At 35.1% G+C, this 14,660-nt stretch overlaps 1 protein-coding gene across 1 annotated transcript; it reads right to left on the bottom strand.

Moving 5' to 3' along the window:
• Positions 1 to 11,448: 11,448 nt before the first annotated feature.
• K444DRAFT_607749 (glycoside hydrolase family 3 protein) lies at positions 11,449 to 14,617 on the bottom strand. The gene has a single exon (XM_024879231.1). It carries the CDS (start codon positions 14,445 to 14,447, stop codon positions 11,556 to 11,558), a length of 2,892 nt encoding a protein of 963 aa, XP_024742097.1. The 5' UTR covers positions 14,448 to 14,617; the 3' UTR covers positions 11,449 to 11,555.
• Between the last annotated feature and the right edge of the window lie 43 nt (positions 14,618 to 14,660).

Consider the following 14,660-nt stretch of genomic DNA (forward strand, 5'->3'; position numbering starts at 1 on the left):
TTCCGGTAATATATTATTCTTAGTATAATCTAACTAATAGAGGAGATTCTAGAATAGTTCTGGCTATTCGGGGTTCTTATTATAGAAGCTCTAAAAAGCTAGGGTACTATTACTTAATAAGAAAGCAGAATACTACTCCGGATCTGGATTCTATTCTTTTTACTAGACTTAATACTTTAGTTTCCTATAAAGTAGTTTTATTACTTATATCTCTTAAACTTTATATTTTATTTCTCTGTCTTATAGTTCTAATAATAGAGGCTCCGGATTTACTTATCCAGAAAGAAAGTTACCTGAGTCTTTATATAGCTTTTCTATATAAAATACTAGATATATTCTTATTAATTCCGGAAGCTTAAGCCTAAAAAAATATCCTATTTATTCCAGGATTTCATATAGTTCTTTTATTTAGTAAGCTAGCTTATAGCTCAAATAATTATTTTTCTAGTATTTAATAGTAATTTATATCTTGTTTTTTATTCCAAAGTTTACTAGTTAGTAGTACTTATTAGCTTAAGTAATATAGTATTTTTATACTTATATTATATTTTCTTATATCTTTTACTATAATTTATAAAGCCATATTACTAGGGCCTTTATTTCTTATCTATTTAGCTCTTTCTTTAGAGTACCCGATTATACTTGGGTTTCCTAGTTAAATAATATTTATAGTTTATAGTTCTTTTCTATAAGAAACAGGAATTAGCCTATAATCTTATAAACTAGAGCTACTTACTAGTAGTTAATTATTACTACCTATTTATCCTAATTATCCTAGTAATAATTTATATAGGGATATAGCTATTAGTTAAAGTACTAGTTAATAATCTCTATCTAGCTATTAGTTTAGGAATAGTTAGTAATTAATAATTTAAGCTTTATACTAATATACTTATAGAACTTACTTCAGAAATCTAATATAAACTAGGGGCCTTAATTAGATATTATAGTCTCCGGAATACTAACTTAGTAAACTATATAAGTAAGAAATAGGGATACTAATTCTTTAGCTATTACTATATCTCGGATAGGAATTATAATAGAGTACTTGCTCAGGTAATTAATAAAAATTATTACTATATTATACTTATTCTTACTTTCTAGGTATTTCTTAAAATCTACTAATATATATTACTAGAGGTAATTAGGAACTAGTAATAAATATAAGAGTTCTAGCTTCTTATTTCTAGAAATATAGAATTATTAGTAAATATAGTAGTTATTTCTATACTAATTAATATTTATATCTTGGTCTAACTAGTAATAGCGGGCCTAAAGAAGCTATTAAAGCTTGGCTTATTCTAGATATCTTATTAGGGGCTATATATATATCTTCTAAATAAGAGTAATATATAAGAATATCTCGGGTATTATTATATTATTAAATATAAATAGTTTACTATATTATAAGAGGAGGCTATCTTATAGTATCTAAGTACCTTTCTTCTTATTTCTTACCTTATCCCGTAGTTTTTCTAGCTCCGGTAACTCTCGGTTCTTACTTAATAACTTATCTACTAGCTAGATACTATTATACTAGGTTTCTTTCTAAGCCAGGCTTATAAAGGCCTTAATTAGGGCTAACTAGAAATCCCGTATAATATTATTATTAATCTTTTATTATAGGAGGAGAATTTGGATTTAATAGGCTACTATTACCTTATCCTAAGTAATTATATTCTTATATTTCCTATTTAGGGTATTTACTTATTTATTTAACTTACCTGCCTAATATATAAGCTTAAAATAGTAATAAGAAAGGTATTTTACCTAGTAAGCTTATTTTACTAAGAGCTTCTTTATAGTTATAAAGTACTTAAAGGCTTAGTAATCTAAGTAAATTATAAAAGGTACCTCTTATAGGCCTTTTAGCTTTATTTACTATTTGGTTAAAGAAAGAATAATAGCAAGTATCTCTTTATTATAAATATTATAGTTTAGCTTTACTAATTATATAGTCTTAGAAAAGAATATTATCGGATACTAGAATCCTATCTAGAAGTCTTATTATAAGAGAATACTAGCTATAACTCTATTTAATATATTTGTCTTAATTATAATAGGAAGGTTTGGGTTATAGTAATATAGAATTAGTACCGAGAATATAGCTTACTTTAGCTTAATAAAACCTTTTTAATACTAATCTATTTACTTAAATAGAACTCCCTTATATATTAGAGCTATTAGGGGCTTTACTATATAGCTATATTTTATAATAAAGTACTAATAAAAGTTATAAAAACCCAGAAAGCCTTATATTTCTTTAACTATCTTTAGTAATTACTAGTTCTTAATAACTACTATCTTATCTAGATCTATTTTAATATCTCTAGTAAAAATAATAAAGCCTAGATATTTTATATAAGTAATCTTAAACTCTAATTTCTTAATATTTATTTAGAGGCTAGTATTTCGTAATTACTAAAGAATCTTTTATATATAGTCTTTATACTTTAGGGAATTATCTAAGTAAATTAGGATATTATCTAAATAAGCTATATAAAAAATATTAAGGTAATTAAAAAGAATATTATTTATATATTTCTAATATATAATAAAGCTATTAGTTAGGCCTTCCTAAAGAACCTTATACTTATAGGCCCTATATCTTATATGAAATATTATAAGTTCTTCTAATTCTGGATTTATTTAGATCTAATAAAATACTTATTAAATATCTAGCTTTATATAGACCTTAGCTTAAGCTAGCTATATAAAAGTCTTATAAATAAGGAAAAGAAAATAATAATTCTTCTATATTAAGTCATTTAGCTTATAATAATTAATATAGAATTAAAGAGCTCTATTAGCCTTTTTTATAAAGAGAATTAGGAATATAAAAGAGAACTAGCTTGGCTTAATAAAGCCCTATTAGAGGTTCTCTTTAAGGAAGCGCTTAATCTCTTATAGCTTATAAGTTAACTATTAATAAAATAGGAAATACTCTAGGCTCTCTGGGCCTTCGGGATTATTAATCTAAATCTTATAGTTATATAATTAATATGAGAATAAAACATTTAATATTTTTTTTAAGAAAATATTTATAAAATCCTTAAATTCCTCTAATAAGACTCTTACTAGCTACTATAGCTCTGTTTCTTCTAGCTATTACTTGCCCGGAATAAACTTATTCTCTTACTATAATTCTAGCTCTTTATTAATCTCGAAAAATAATATTATAAAGAAAAGATTCTTTTTTTTTTATAGGTTTATCTAGAAAGTAGCTAGTAAGATACCTATAATATTAACTAAGGGCCTTAACTAGATCTTATAGCTTTCCTTTAGATAATATAGTTTTAATATCTCTATTTCTAGCTTAGGAGAAACTTCTATATTCTCTAAGGCTACTTATATTTCTCTATAATATTAAGCTTAATTCTTTTATTATATATGGCTTTCTGAGCCCGGGTTAGGAAAAGAATAAGGGAGTTTCCTTTTTATAAGCTAAGATTTCTAGGATTTATTTATAACTATAGCTTTATTTCTTCTATTTATATCTTCTTAGTACTAGTTACTTTTCCCAGGTTCCAAGTTCTTATATATAGTAATTAGGACCTTATCTTAATTCTTTTTTCTAGGCTAATTATCTGGCCAGATTAATCTTTTATTCTTATAATTAATTAGGATACTAATATTTACGAATTACTATTATTTCAAAATTATATTATATTTGCCTAGCCCTATAACTAGTATAGGTACTAGAACCTTCTATCTATTAATTAAGAATATAAGCTTAATATAGTAAATAATAAATATAGCCTGCTTATTATTAAACTTCCTTATATTATAGGGTAATACTAATTAAATAGGTTTAATATCTAGAAATTATTTAATTATTCTTATAAACTTAGAATTAATAAAAATATATTTGTTTATTCTAGTATTAATAAGAAAAAAAGTCTTAATACCTAATTTATTATTACTAATTATATAAGAAAATATAAATACTTTATCTCCTAGTAGCTAGCTTAAATTAACTTCTACTATATCTATATAATATGGCCCTAAAAAGGAAACTTCTTTTAGGAGTTCTTATTTCCCTATTCTATATCCTTAGATAGCTTACTTATAGTAAATACTACTAGCTTGGCTATTAAAACTTGTTTTATATACTTTATCTTAGGCTCTAGATAGTTCCTAGATATATAACTAAATCTATTATAGTTATAGTACTTGAGATCTAAGAATCCGGGCTTTGAAATAATAGGCTTATTTATTACTAGGGTTTTAGGAGCGGGCTTTATATAAAAGGCATTTTCTGGGCTTGGCTTATTTATATCTTTATTAGCTTTCTTAAATACCTGTTTTTTCTTTTTATAATAAGCTCGAATCTACTAGTTATTTATAATATAATATTATATAAACTTTATAATATAAATAATCGGGTTATTATAGTATATAGCTATGGCCTCTTAGAGCTTCTAGGTAAGCTTATTATTTAGGTTATTTTTAAGGTCTTATAAATTAATATTTCCGTTTATTATATATTTTAGGAATAAAATATAGAACTCCTAAAAAATCTAATTCTTTTTTATAAATAGCTAATTAAATATTTACTAAATATTATACTCTTTATTCGGGTTACTATATAGCTTCTTTAAATAAGTATATAGTTCCCTAATAATCTCATATATATATTAACTATTCTAGTTTAGGTAAGAAAAGATTAGTATAAAGATATAATTACTTATATAGCCAAATATATAAATAATCTTAAGGTTTTTTATTTAATAAGTATTAGAGTTACTATAGAGCTTATTCTTAATCTAAACTAACTAATTATTAAAGATAATACTATCCTTAGTTATATTTTCGAAAATAGGAAAGTTAGGGAATTTAACTAAGTATCTACTTTCTAGAATAAGGGAACTAGTTATTCTAGTAAGCTATATAATAAGCTTCTTAATAATAGCTTTATTTTTTTATAGGACTTACTTAATTTCTCTTAGCTAATTCTAATAATTTTTACTATAAGTAAGAATATTATATATCTTTAGAATTAGCTTAATAATCTCTTTATATAAAGCCTCTAGATTCTAAAATAACTCTTAGAACTTTGCCTTTAATAAGGCAGGTTTTTCTTCTTTCTTTATTTTCTAGAAAAGAGTATTTCTTTTACTATAAATATTAATGGAATACTCGGATTTCTTAAGAAACTTAATAAGAGGCTCTAGTTTACTTTCTAGTAATATACTAGTAGTATTTTATACTATAGCTTCTTCTGACTTACTTAGTTATTCCGGGACTTACTTTCTTATAGATCTTTATTTAGTAATAAGATTACTAGCCTATTTGCTTATTTAGCTAGTCTAGGGCTTTCTTATCTAATTATTCTAGGGCTTTCTTTTATTCTAATATTAATTAACCGGTTTAGGAATAGCTATAATATATTATATTTATACTTATTAAAAACTAATTAAATAAGTATTATTTAAATTCTCTATAAGATTAAGAAATAAATAAGCTTTGAATTATATTATAAGTATAAGATCTAGGGCCTAGAAAATATAATTAGACTATTTCTATTTTAATAATTTAAAGCTAAAGAAAGAAAAGAATCCCGAAAGAGCCTCGGATCTAAATAATTATAAGCTATATATGAGCCTATATACTAGCTTAAGCTCGGGGTTATATATAATAATTAGGTAATTATAAATGCCTTATTTAGATACTAGATGCCTCTCTAGCTCTAGTCTAACCCCTACTAGTACTATATATTATAATAACTATAATACTAAATTCCTAAAGCTAAGCCTTTTTTAATATATATATAATTTATAATAAGTTTATAAAAAGAGTTTAGTAATAAAGATATCTAAATATCTAGTTTAGATACTAAATATTTAGTTTAAATATCTAGTTAAAATACTAGATACTAAATACCTTAAATATTTAAGAATATTAAAGATATTAAAGTAAATATTTTACTTTTAAATATTTTATTTATAATAAGAAATTTAGGAAATAAAATATTATAATTCCGGAAAAATCTAAAGCTTAAAGAACTTGATTTATTAATAAAATCAAAGTAATAATTAAAGAGCTTTAAGAATATATATAGGATATATATTTTAGAGAAAGTATTTTATAAATATAAATATTATATAAATAGAAAAAAAAAGTTCTAAGAAAGTAATTTTAGGGCTAAAAAAAGTTAGTTTTAAAAGATAATAAATAGTTAAATAAATAATTAAATAAATAACTAATTATTTATTAATTAGTAAGAACTAAAGTCTTTTCTTTTAGATTATTAGATATTTTATAAAATTAATAAGTAATTTCTCTTTTTAATAAAGTAATTATTAGTTTTTAATAAGAGCTAGCTATTTTCTTTTTTAGGCTACCGGATATTTTATAAAATTAATAGGTAATTTCTTTCTTTAATAAAATAATTATTAGTTCTTAATAAAAGCTAATTATTTTCTTTTTTAGGCTACTAAATACTTTATAAAATTAATAAGTAATTCTCTTCTTTAATATAGACTAGTTTAATTTTATTATAGGCTATTAAATATTTCTTTAGCTTAAAAGATTCTATTTTCTAATTTATATATATAAACTAATTAGTATTAGTTTATTAGTAATATATAATACTATTATATAATTATAAAAATACTAGTTATATTAATTAGTAAAGTTATTATTATTTAGAAATAAAAATTATAATATTATAATATTAATATATAATTCCTAAATTTACTAAGCCTAAAGAAATCTAGTTTACTAGTTAAGTTATTTATAGAATATAAAATTATATAATTATATCTCATATTTTATATTTTATTATTTATATCTCATATCTTATATCCCGTAACTATATATATAATTCCTAAAAAAATAATTATACTAATAATAATACTAGATTTATATATTTAAAATTATAATTTTAAAGTTTTATAATAATTTATTAAATAAATATTATAATATTAATAAAGCAATATTTTTATTTTTATTTAATTATTTAATAAATATATATAAAATATAAATAAGAAATTTAAAATATTAAGCTTTTTTAAGCTAATATATTAAAAAAATATATACTTATATTTTTATAGCTTTCTTATATTTTAGTTTTCTTTTTTTTAATTTTAAATTATTTTTATAAGAAACCTTTTACTTTAATTTTTAAGCTTTAAATATTATATTTATAATAAAGTAGAATAAAGATAGGAGAGTATAAGCAAAATTATGATTTTTTGGGTATTATATTAGGGAGGGAGAGGAGAGAGGCAGGGGTGGGGCAGGGGTGGGGCTCGTGCGAAAATCAAAAAATCAGAAAATCACTTTTCGCTTGCGCGTTTTGTCGACTAGCCCGCTAATGGCCTCAGTAGGGGGGGGCAAGGGTGGGGCTCGTGCGAAAATCAAAAAATCAGAAAATCACTTTTCGCTTGCGCGTTTTGTCGACTAGCCCGCTAATGGCCTCAGTAGGGGGGGGCAAGGGTGGGGCTCGTGCGAAAATCAAAAAATCAGAAAATCACTTTTCGCTTGCGCGTTTTGTCGACTAGCCCGCTAATGGCCTCAGTACAGCCCTCCCTCGTCGCTCATGCATGTGCTACTGGTAGTCGGAACGCGCTTTCTTCAACATCCTTCGAGATGAGAAAACGGCCTCTCTTCCTTCCTCGTTCGTCGACCTTCTTTTAGGAGAAGGTGCAGCTGTTGCACTCCCAATGTGCACAAGTGCTGCACTGTGTAGTACCTGGGGCAGCTGGATCGAGGGAGGTGTTTTGGCTGCATTTGCAGCACTTCATCGTCTTGAGGTAATCAACCAGGAGTTTCTTGACGAAAGGCATAGCGGCAAAGTTGGCGAATACGTGCTTGATGGAAGCCATCACTTCGAAGTTGGAGTCGACTTGGTTTTCTCTCTGTGTCTCGAAGGCTTGCTCTTGGTGTCCGGCTTAATACTTGAGGTTATTGTTGGGAATGTTCTGGAGTACAGATGTTCCTTGATGTGTCTTGATATTTCTTGATGTTTCTGAATGGAAATTTCGAAGACTCATGAAGCTCAAAGACCTCTCTAAAAACTTCTCTGAAGTCAGATAAATTTTGTAAATCTGTAAATGATTTACTAAATCCTATAAATTTTTTGGGCGTTTGGATGCGTGGTGAGCTCAAGGTCGAGTGCTGCAGCACATCCGCAGACGAGGTTATCACATCGATATTCATAATGAAGGTATATTTATACCGTCTAATTCAATCTACGTATCTTATAGCTGGAGTTAAGGGAGACCTGAGGTTAAGTTACTGTAATTGAATTATTTGAGCTGTGTTCTATCTTTCAACTCATTACTACTGCGAATGAGGTCATGGATCGTTAATCACATATACTTGGGTCATTCACAATACATAGGCCAAGGACCAAGACACATTTTTGAAGTAGCTCAACGAATCATTCATTCGAATGCCTCCTCCTACATCACCCCATCATTCTTCGTCCGAGTCACACCATCCGCACGGCCAGTGCTCGCATTCCGGGCAGCAAATTGGCATCAAATATGCCGTGTACCTTTTCCCACATTCGCAACAGGCGATCCACATGTTGGTGGTGCTTGCTCTACTGTTATTTATCTTTTAGTTGTGTGCGTATTGAGGCTGATGACAAGTTTTTGCCTTGATTGCAAGTGTTTTCTGAGATTTATTGTGCCAGGAGATGGAAAATGATGGTGGATGGAGGACTGGAGAGAGAATTCAGACCTTGTTATACCCGAATTTTGCTTGTCGCATAAACTGCTTTGAATCATAACTTGAAGGTGAGTCATTTAGAAGAGCGAGTGAAAGGTTTTGAATGTTTTTGGAAAGCTCAACCTATCGTCTTCTTGGTTTGCTCTTCTCTTATTCCCTAATTTCTGACTCTTATCATTTACAATCGCCGCACTGCCAGTGTTGGCAATCTGGGCACACTCCTTGGTCAGGATATCCCACGAGGGTAACCCTATATCCAGTGCCACAGCGGCAGCAAACGATCCACATCTCGAGAGCGTCCTCGGTCTATTTTGCGATTTGAAGTTGCGTATGAATCAAGTTCGATCCGTGATGTTGACTCGGCGGCAAGTTTTCAGTAGTGTAAGGTTCCAAATATTAATGAGATGCAACACTGGAAGGAGAATTGAAGCCTTTTTATGCCCGATCCCGTTTGGTTGTGAATCATCTGTGTGGCTCCACGCAATCACGCAAACGTGCAATCACAACGAGCAATCCAAACCGAGTCATCAATATCCCAGTGTGGAACTAACGCGTTGTTGCTTCTATCTATCTTCCATTATATAACATGCAATCTTTAAGTTTTGAGCGTTTACAATCCAATTTCGAGATAATTGTCCCTGTTCGCAATTAAGGCAGCAGGGGAACTGAGCACGAAATCTGAAGGGACTCCAAAAATACGGGGGAAGCTTGAACTTCCAGAACGATCCTCGTCTCTAAAAGCCATGCAAGCCGAATCCAACAACTCCACCCCCCACTTGAAGACCCAAGGTAACAGATTCCACAGCTTATCCTCAACTAGAACCTCCCGATTTAAGTCTTATGGGACATTTTGTACAAATCAGGTGAGGGGGTTGCAGGTAGATGGAGAAAGTTGAGAACTTGACGAGGAAGGAACCAAGCATGCTGATTTGTACTTGAGGAGAGGGATATGTGAATGTTGAATATGAAGTTAAATCATCCGCATTCAACCAGCTTTAGAAGTACAATCATACAGTCATTCACCGGAGACCCAGGTGCTCGCCATTCCGAACCCATGCATAGACTCCAATCCGCTCCTTCTGCTCGAAATCTGCAACCCTGCAAACGTGGCACACCCCAAATGTCGCGTTGCACCAACAGTAGCAATCTTCTCTCATAAGAGTGCTCTTCTCAACTCCTCCACCTTCACCATACTATTCTTCCCGAGGCCTGCGAAGAAGTCTACAATCTGAACATCGATAATGCTTGCAGTAGCAGCATCCTCCCGGCACCTTTTGGTTTGGCTCCATAGGCCCCGTATAATACTCACAGGAGCAACACCAGAGAAGGTCGTACCAGATTATCGGCATTGAATGTGAATATTTGCCTTATTTCAGTTGTATTTGGGGCGTTGAAGAAAGATATTTTCAAGAAAGTTAAGAGATCCCTCTAAGCTCGCAGAAGGGTAGTTCTTTATTTATAACCACCCGCTCGGCTTTCCTCCTCCAGTTGTGAATGTCCAACTCCACGCATAAAGGTTTGTATATACGTGGAAGGTTTAAGAACCTTTTCTATGATTCACAGCCGTATCATCACTTTAAAAATTGTGACCTCAGCCGCTTTGCAATGCACCAAATTCGTGAAGCACTTCAAAAGAGTGCCGAGATCAACACCAGAGCACAATTGCAATGAGCAAAGCATCAGCAACAGTCTCCTCAAACGCTGCCGTGTCCGAGGCTCCTTACTCGGGATGTCCACACACAGCAACGAACTCCTTGCATCTCTCCTGCCCAGGACGTGCCTCGTCAGGGATTCCAACCTCAGTGACTCTCGGACCCAGCCGACGCCGAAGCCCTGACATGAACTCCAACTCCGAAATCCAAGAAGTGAGTACCCCGCCTGTCGTCATGGCCGAGTACTTGCACTGCTGTCAGTGTTTCGAGAGTACCATGATTCTCATTAATTCGGAGCCGGACGAGTGTGAATATTGTGGCCACGCGCAGTGTATGGATTGTGATAAGTGGATGAACTTTAAATGGTCTTCATACTGGCTTGAGTAGTGTTGAGTAGTCCGTGTCGTATTGTGGGTAATGATGAGAGGATAAAGTATTCACCTGAATAGGCCAAGTGAGTCGGGCAAGTTAAGTCTTGGATGTGAAGAGATAAATTCTGAAAGGGCTGCCTTTGGGAGTTGAGAACGTTCGGGTGGAGATGCATTTTGGGGGGCTAAGCGTTGAGATACCAAATATATCATTGCTTTCACATCACCTCATCCTTCTCTTTGTCCCATCTTTCATGCACTCTTTGAGTCGACATGACCGTGGGTTGGAGGTAAAGGTTAAATTGTTATTAACCGTTACATCTTGTAACGAAAACCTCTGCATCGTGGAGTGAAACTGAAGAGTGGAGGACCAAAATCGCCGCTTTGGGACATCCGGAACGAAAGATCCCAAATTGGCAATATAATGAGGTGCGCGCAAAGTGCGATGTGCAACGAAACTCGTCATGTCCCGGTTCACCTATCACAATCTGAAGTGCAATATAACAAAGGTGAGATGAGAGAAAGGCAGGCAATAAGGGCATGCTGCAGACAAGAAAAAGGAATGACTGCTTTCGACCAGCATCTGCAACTTTTCAAGGCTGTACGAAAGAGTGAAACACTTGTAGATAAATGGGTGGATGGTGGTAAGAAAGCAAGAGAGGCAAGTATACGCTTAGAACTGGGGACACTCATCCACATCTTCTCCAAGGGTATCAGAAAGCGCTCTCCTCTGGACATGCAATCATGACGGGTATCAAACAGATTAGTCTTGATTCAAAAGACCTATTATATACAATAGATACTCACATTCCACGCTCCAAACTCCCAACTCCCCATAAACTCTCTCTTTCCAACCCTAATACCACCCAGTAAGTTTCAGATCCCTCGAACTAGAACCAACCTTGATCGTGATACTGCCCTCGGTAGGCATAACCCAATTCTGCCTTACGATATCCCAATAACTGAGATCTCTCCTCGTAAGATTGAACTCTACGACCTGCTTCTCACCACTCTCCAGCTCGGTCTTCTCAAAGTTTCTCAATACACTTCGAGGGAAATCTATTTCCTTCGCCTCGCCCTTGACGCCGTCGAAGCCCAGGTAGAGCTGCACGACTTCTTTTCCCGTCACAGAACCCGTGTTCTTGATGTCGACCGACACGGTGGCATAGTTGTTCCACAAGTCAGGATTACCTCCCTCGTCTCCACCGGCTTCTGATGGTGTCTGCTTGATTTCGTACCCCTCTGGATATGGGTATGGGCCTTTCTTAATGGAAGTGCTGGTGATATAGGGGTAGACGAATTTCTTCAGTTTCCTGAATCCCTTGGGCAAAAGAGCTTCGCTGGCGTCTGGAATCTTGTCGTCGTATTGGGGAGGATCGATGCCGGGAGTACGAGCTGCAGGTAGTGATGACTTTGGAAGAACTGGACTGACAACCAGGTTTGAGTAGTCGAAAGTGGTGTATGATAATCCAAAACCGAATTCGAACCTCGGTTCGATGCCTTCCTTGTCGAAGTGACGGTAGTCAATGTATAAACCTTCCGAGAAATTCTGCTGGGGAATGGCAGCATTAGGATAGTACTGGATCTTCGCCCCTGGTCCGTAATCTTCTAATGACTTGCCAATTGTGTATGGAAGCTTGCCGCTGGGATTGACGACCCCAAGAAGGATATCTGCGATTGCGTTTCCGCTTTCTTGACCAGGGAGGTTAGCCATAAGCACAGCCTTGACGCCGGGAATATCGATCCAGCCTTCCATGATGACTGGGCCGACAGAGTGGATGACAACAATAGTGCTTCCTTGTCCGTCACCGCAACCTAATGCCACCTTCACAATGAGACCTTCTCCATCCTTTTGGATGTAAAGATCATTTCGGTCTCCTCGAATACCATCAGCAGCCATGTACCCCTCCCCAGAATCAGCATTGACAAAAACGATACACACATCTTGCTGCTTGAGTATCACAGGAGTCGTCTTGAACGGTGGGTCGTTGCTAGGGAAGTTCGTGACGTAGACTCGGTCCTTGTTGAATGCGTCCAATAGGGCTTCAGCAGGCGTGATGAGATATGGAAACTCAACAGCACCTGAGCCCCAGCCAGAGCCAAGAGTACCTTGGTTGCATCCTCGGTCTGGACAGACATTTGGACCTCTGCCAGCTCCAGAATCTTCTCCAAAGATACCGACACGCATGTTGATCTCGTGGTTCTCACTCGTTGGCCAGCCATCTTTGCTTAATGGTAAGATACCTTCATTCTTGACCAGCACTATGCCTTCCGTTGCAACTTTGCGAGCAATTATGGAATGAGCCTCATCGCCGCTGCCTTGAACATTGATGAATTTGTTCACAACCTTCTGGTCGCGGTCATCTGGGCTTCCTGGGTTGATAACTCCCATTTTATCGTTTGTCCAAGATGAGAAGTTCGGCCCTTCTCCATCAAACTTGGACTTGTCATCTTGACCCAACTGATACCACGAAGCAACAACTCGAGTCACCATATCGTTGAGCCTCGAAACGGGCAAAGAACCGTTCAAAACAGCCTTGCTCAATTCAGGGCCCCATAGCGACTGACCCTTCCCCCACCACAATCCATCTCCAGGCATACTCATATCCAACCCGGCCAAGGCGCTCGCGACGCCACTTCTTTGAGCAAGCCAATCGCTCTGGACGAAACCCTGGAATCCTAATTCGTCTTTCAAGATCCCGTTGAGAAGCTTTGAGTTGCCGCACGAGTATGAATTGTTGAGCATCTGATAACTGCACATGACACTTGCAACGCCAGCCTTCACAGCGTCTTGGAATGGCCATCCGTACATTTCGTGTAGAGTCCGATCATCAATATTGGATGAAATGGCGTTTGGAAGACCCCACTCCCACGACTGTCGGAAATGCTCTTGCTCATTGCCGACGAAATGCTTGATCGTAGCAATGATGCCTTCTTCTTGGATGCCCTGGATCGTCAACGCCCCGGCAATTCCCTGCAAAACAGGATCGGCTCCGAATCCTTCCCAATTTCTCCCGCCAGCTGGCATCCGCCCGAGAGGTCCTACGCAAGGTCCCAGCAATACGTTGATGCCCTTTAATCGTGCCTCCATCCCGTGTGCCTTGCCTCTGAAATACATCAACTCTTTGTTCCATGTGGCCCCAACGGTAATTCCAGCAGGGAAAGCCGTTGCATTATCTGCAAAACGCAAGCCGAGAGGCCCATCTTGTAAAGCAAGGCCGGGAAATCCAACATGGATGGCAGGCCCAGTATTTCCAACAGCCAAACCCATCTGCCATCCAGTCCCTGTTGTAATATTGACCTTCTCCGGCAGGGTCATCTTCTCGACCAATGCTTGCGCCTTCTTATAACTGTCCTGCCATTTCAACGACGTTCCACCTAGCGGAGTCGGATACCAAGGGGGAGACATCCCATCCACTGGAGCGACCTTGTACAGGAAGAACCCTCCACCCGCAACTACGGTCCAGAAGATGATCAGAATGGTCAGAATAGCGAAGAAGCATTTCGAGCGTCGAGCAAAGGAGCGGCGGAGGCGGGCCAGCTCTATGCTGGGACCGTATGCTTGGACTGCAGGTTGAGATTGGTGGTTGAGAGGATCTCGGTCAAGGAAATCAGTGGCATCGATGTCGGACTCGCTGTCGGATCTGTAGGCATTTTCGAGGGACATGCGCATAGGCGTACGCTCTCCTTTATCGTAGGAGCGAAGGAGCCCTTCGCGACTTTCAGCAGCTTCGTTTCGGCGATCCATCGTGTTGGCTGTCTCAATTGTTCAAGCTTCACACTGTGCTCAGGAAGCTGTCCGGAGCGCGGCCAGCATTTGATTTGTAGTGCGAGCAGAGGCGGTGAACGAGAATATCAACCGGGAATGACTGTAGATTCGATACAAATGGAGGAGTCTTGACGGCAGGCCGCATCCGAAGTGATGTCGGAAAGGAGAATAATTGTTTATAGGGTTGTCACA

The sequence above is a fragment of the Hyaloscypha bicolor genome (genome assembly GCF_002865645.1).
Source record: "Hyaloscypha bicolor E unplaced genomic scaffold K444scaffold_16, whole genome shotgun sequence".
Classification (NCBI taxonomy): Eukaryota; Fungi; Ascomycota; class Leotiomycetes; order Helotiales; family Hyaloscyphaceae; genus Hyaloscypha; species Hyaloscypha bicolor.

Coding starts and splice junctions, on each gene's coding strand:
- K444DRAFT_607749 (XM_024879231.1), bottom strand. CDS start 14,447: ATGGATCGCCGAAACGAAGCTGCTGAAAGTCGCGAAGGGCTCCTTCGC.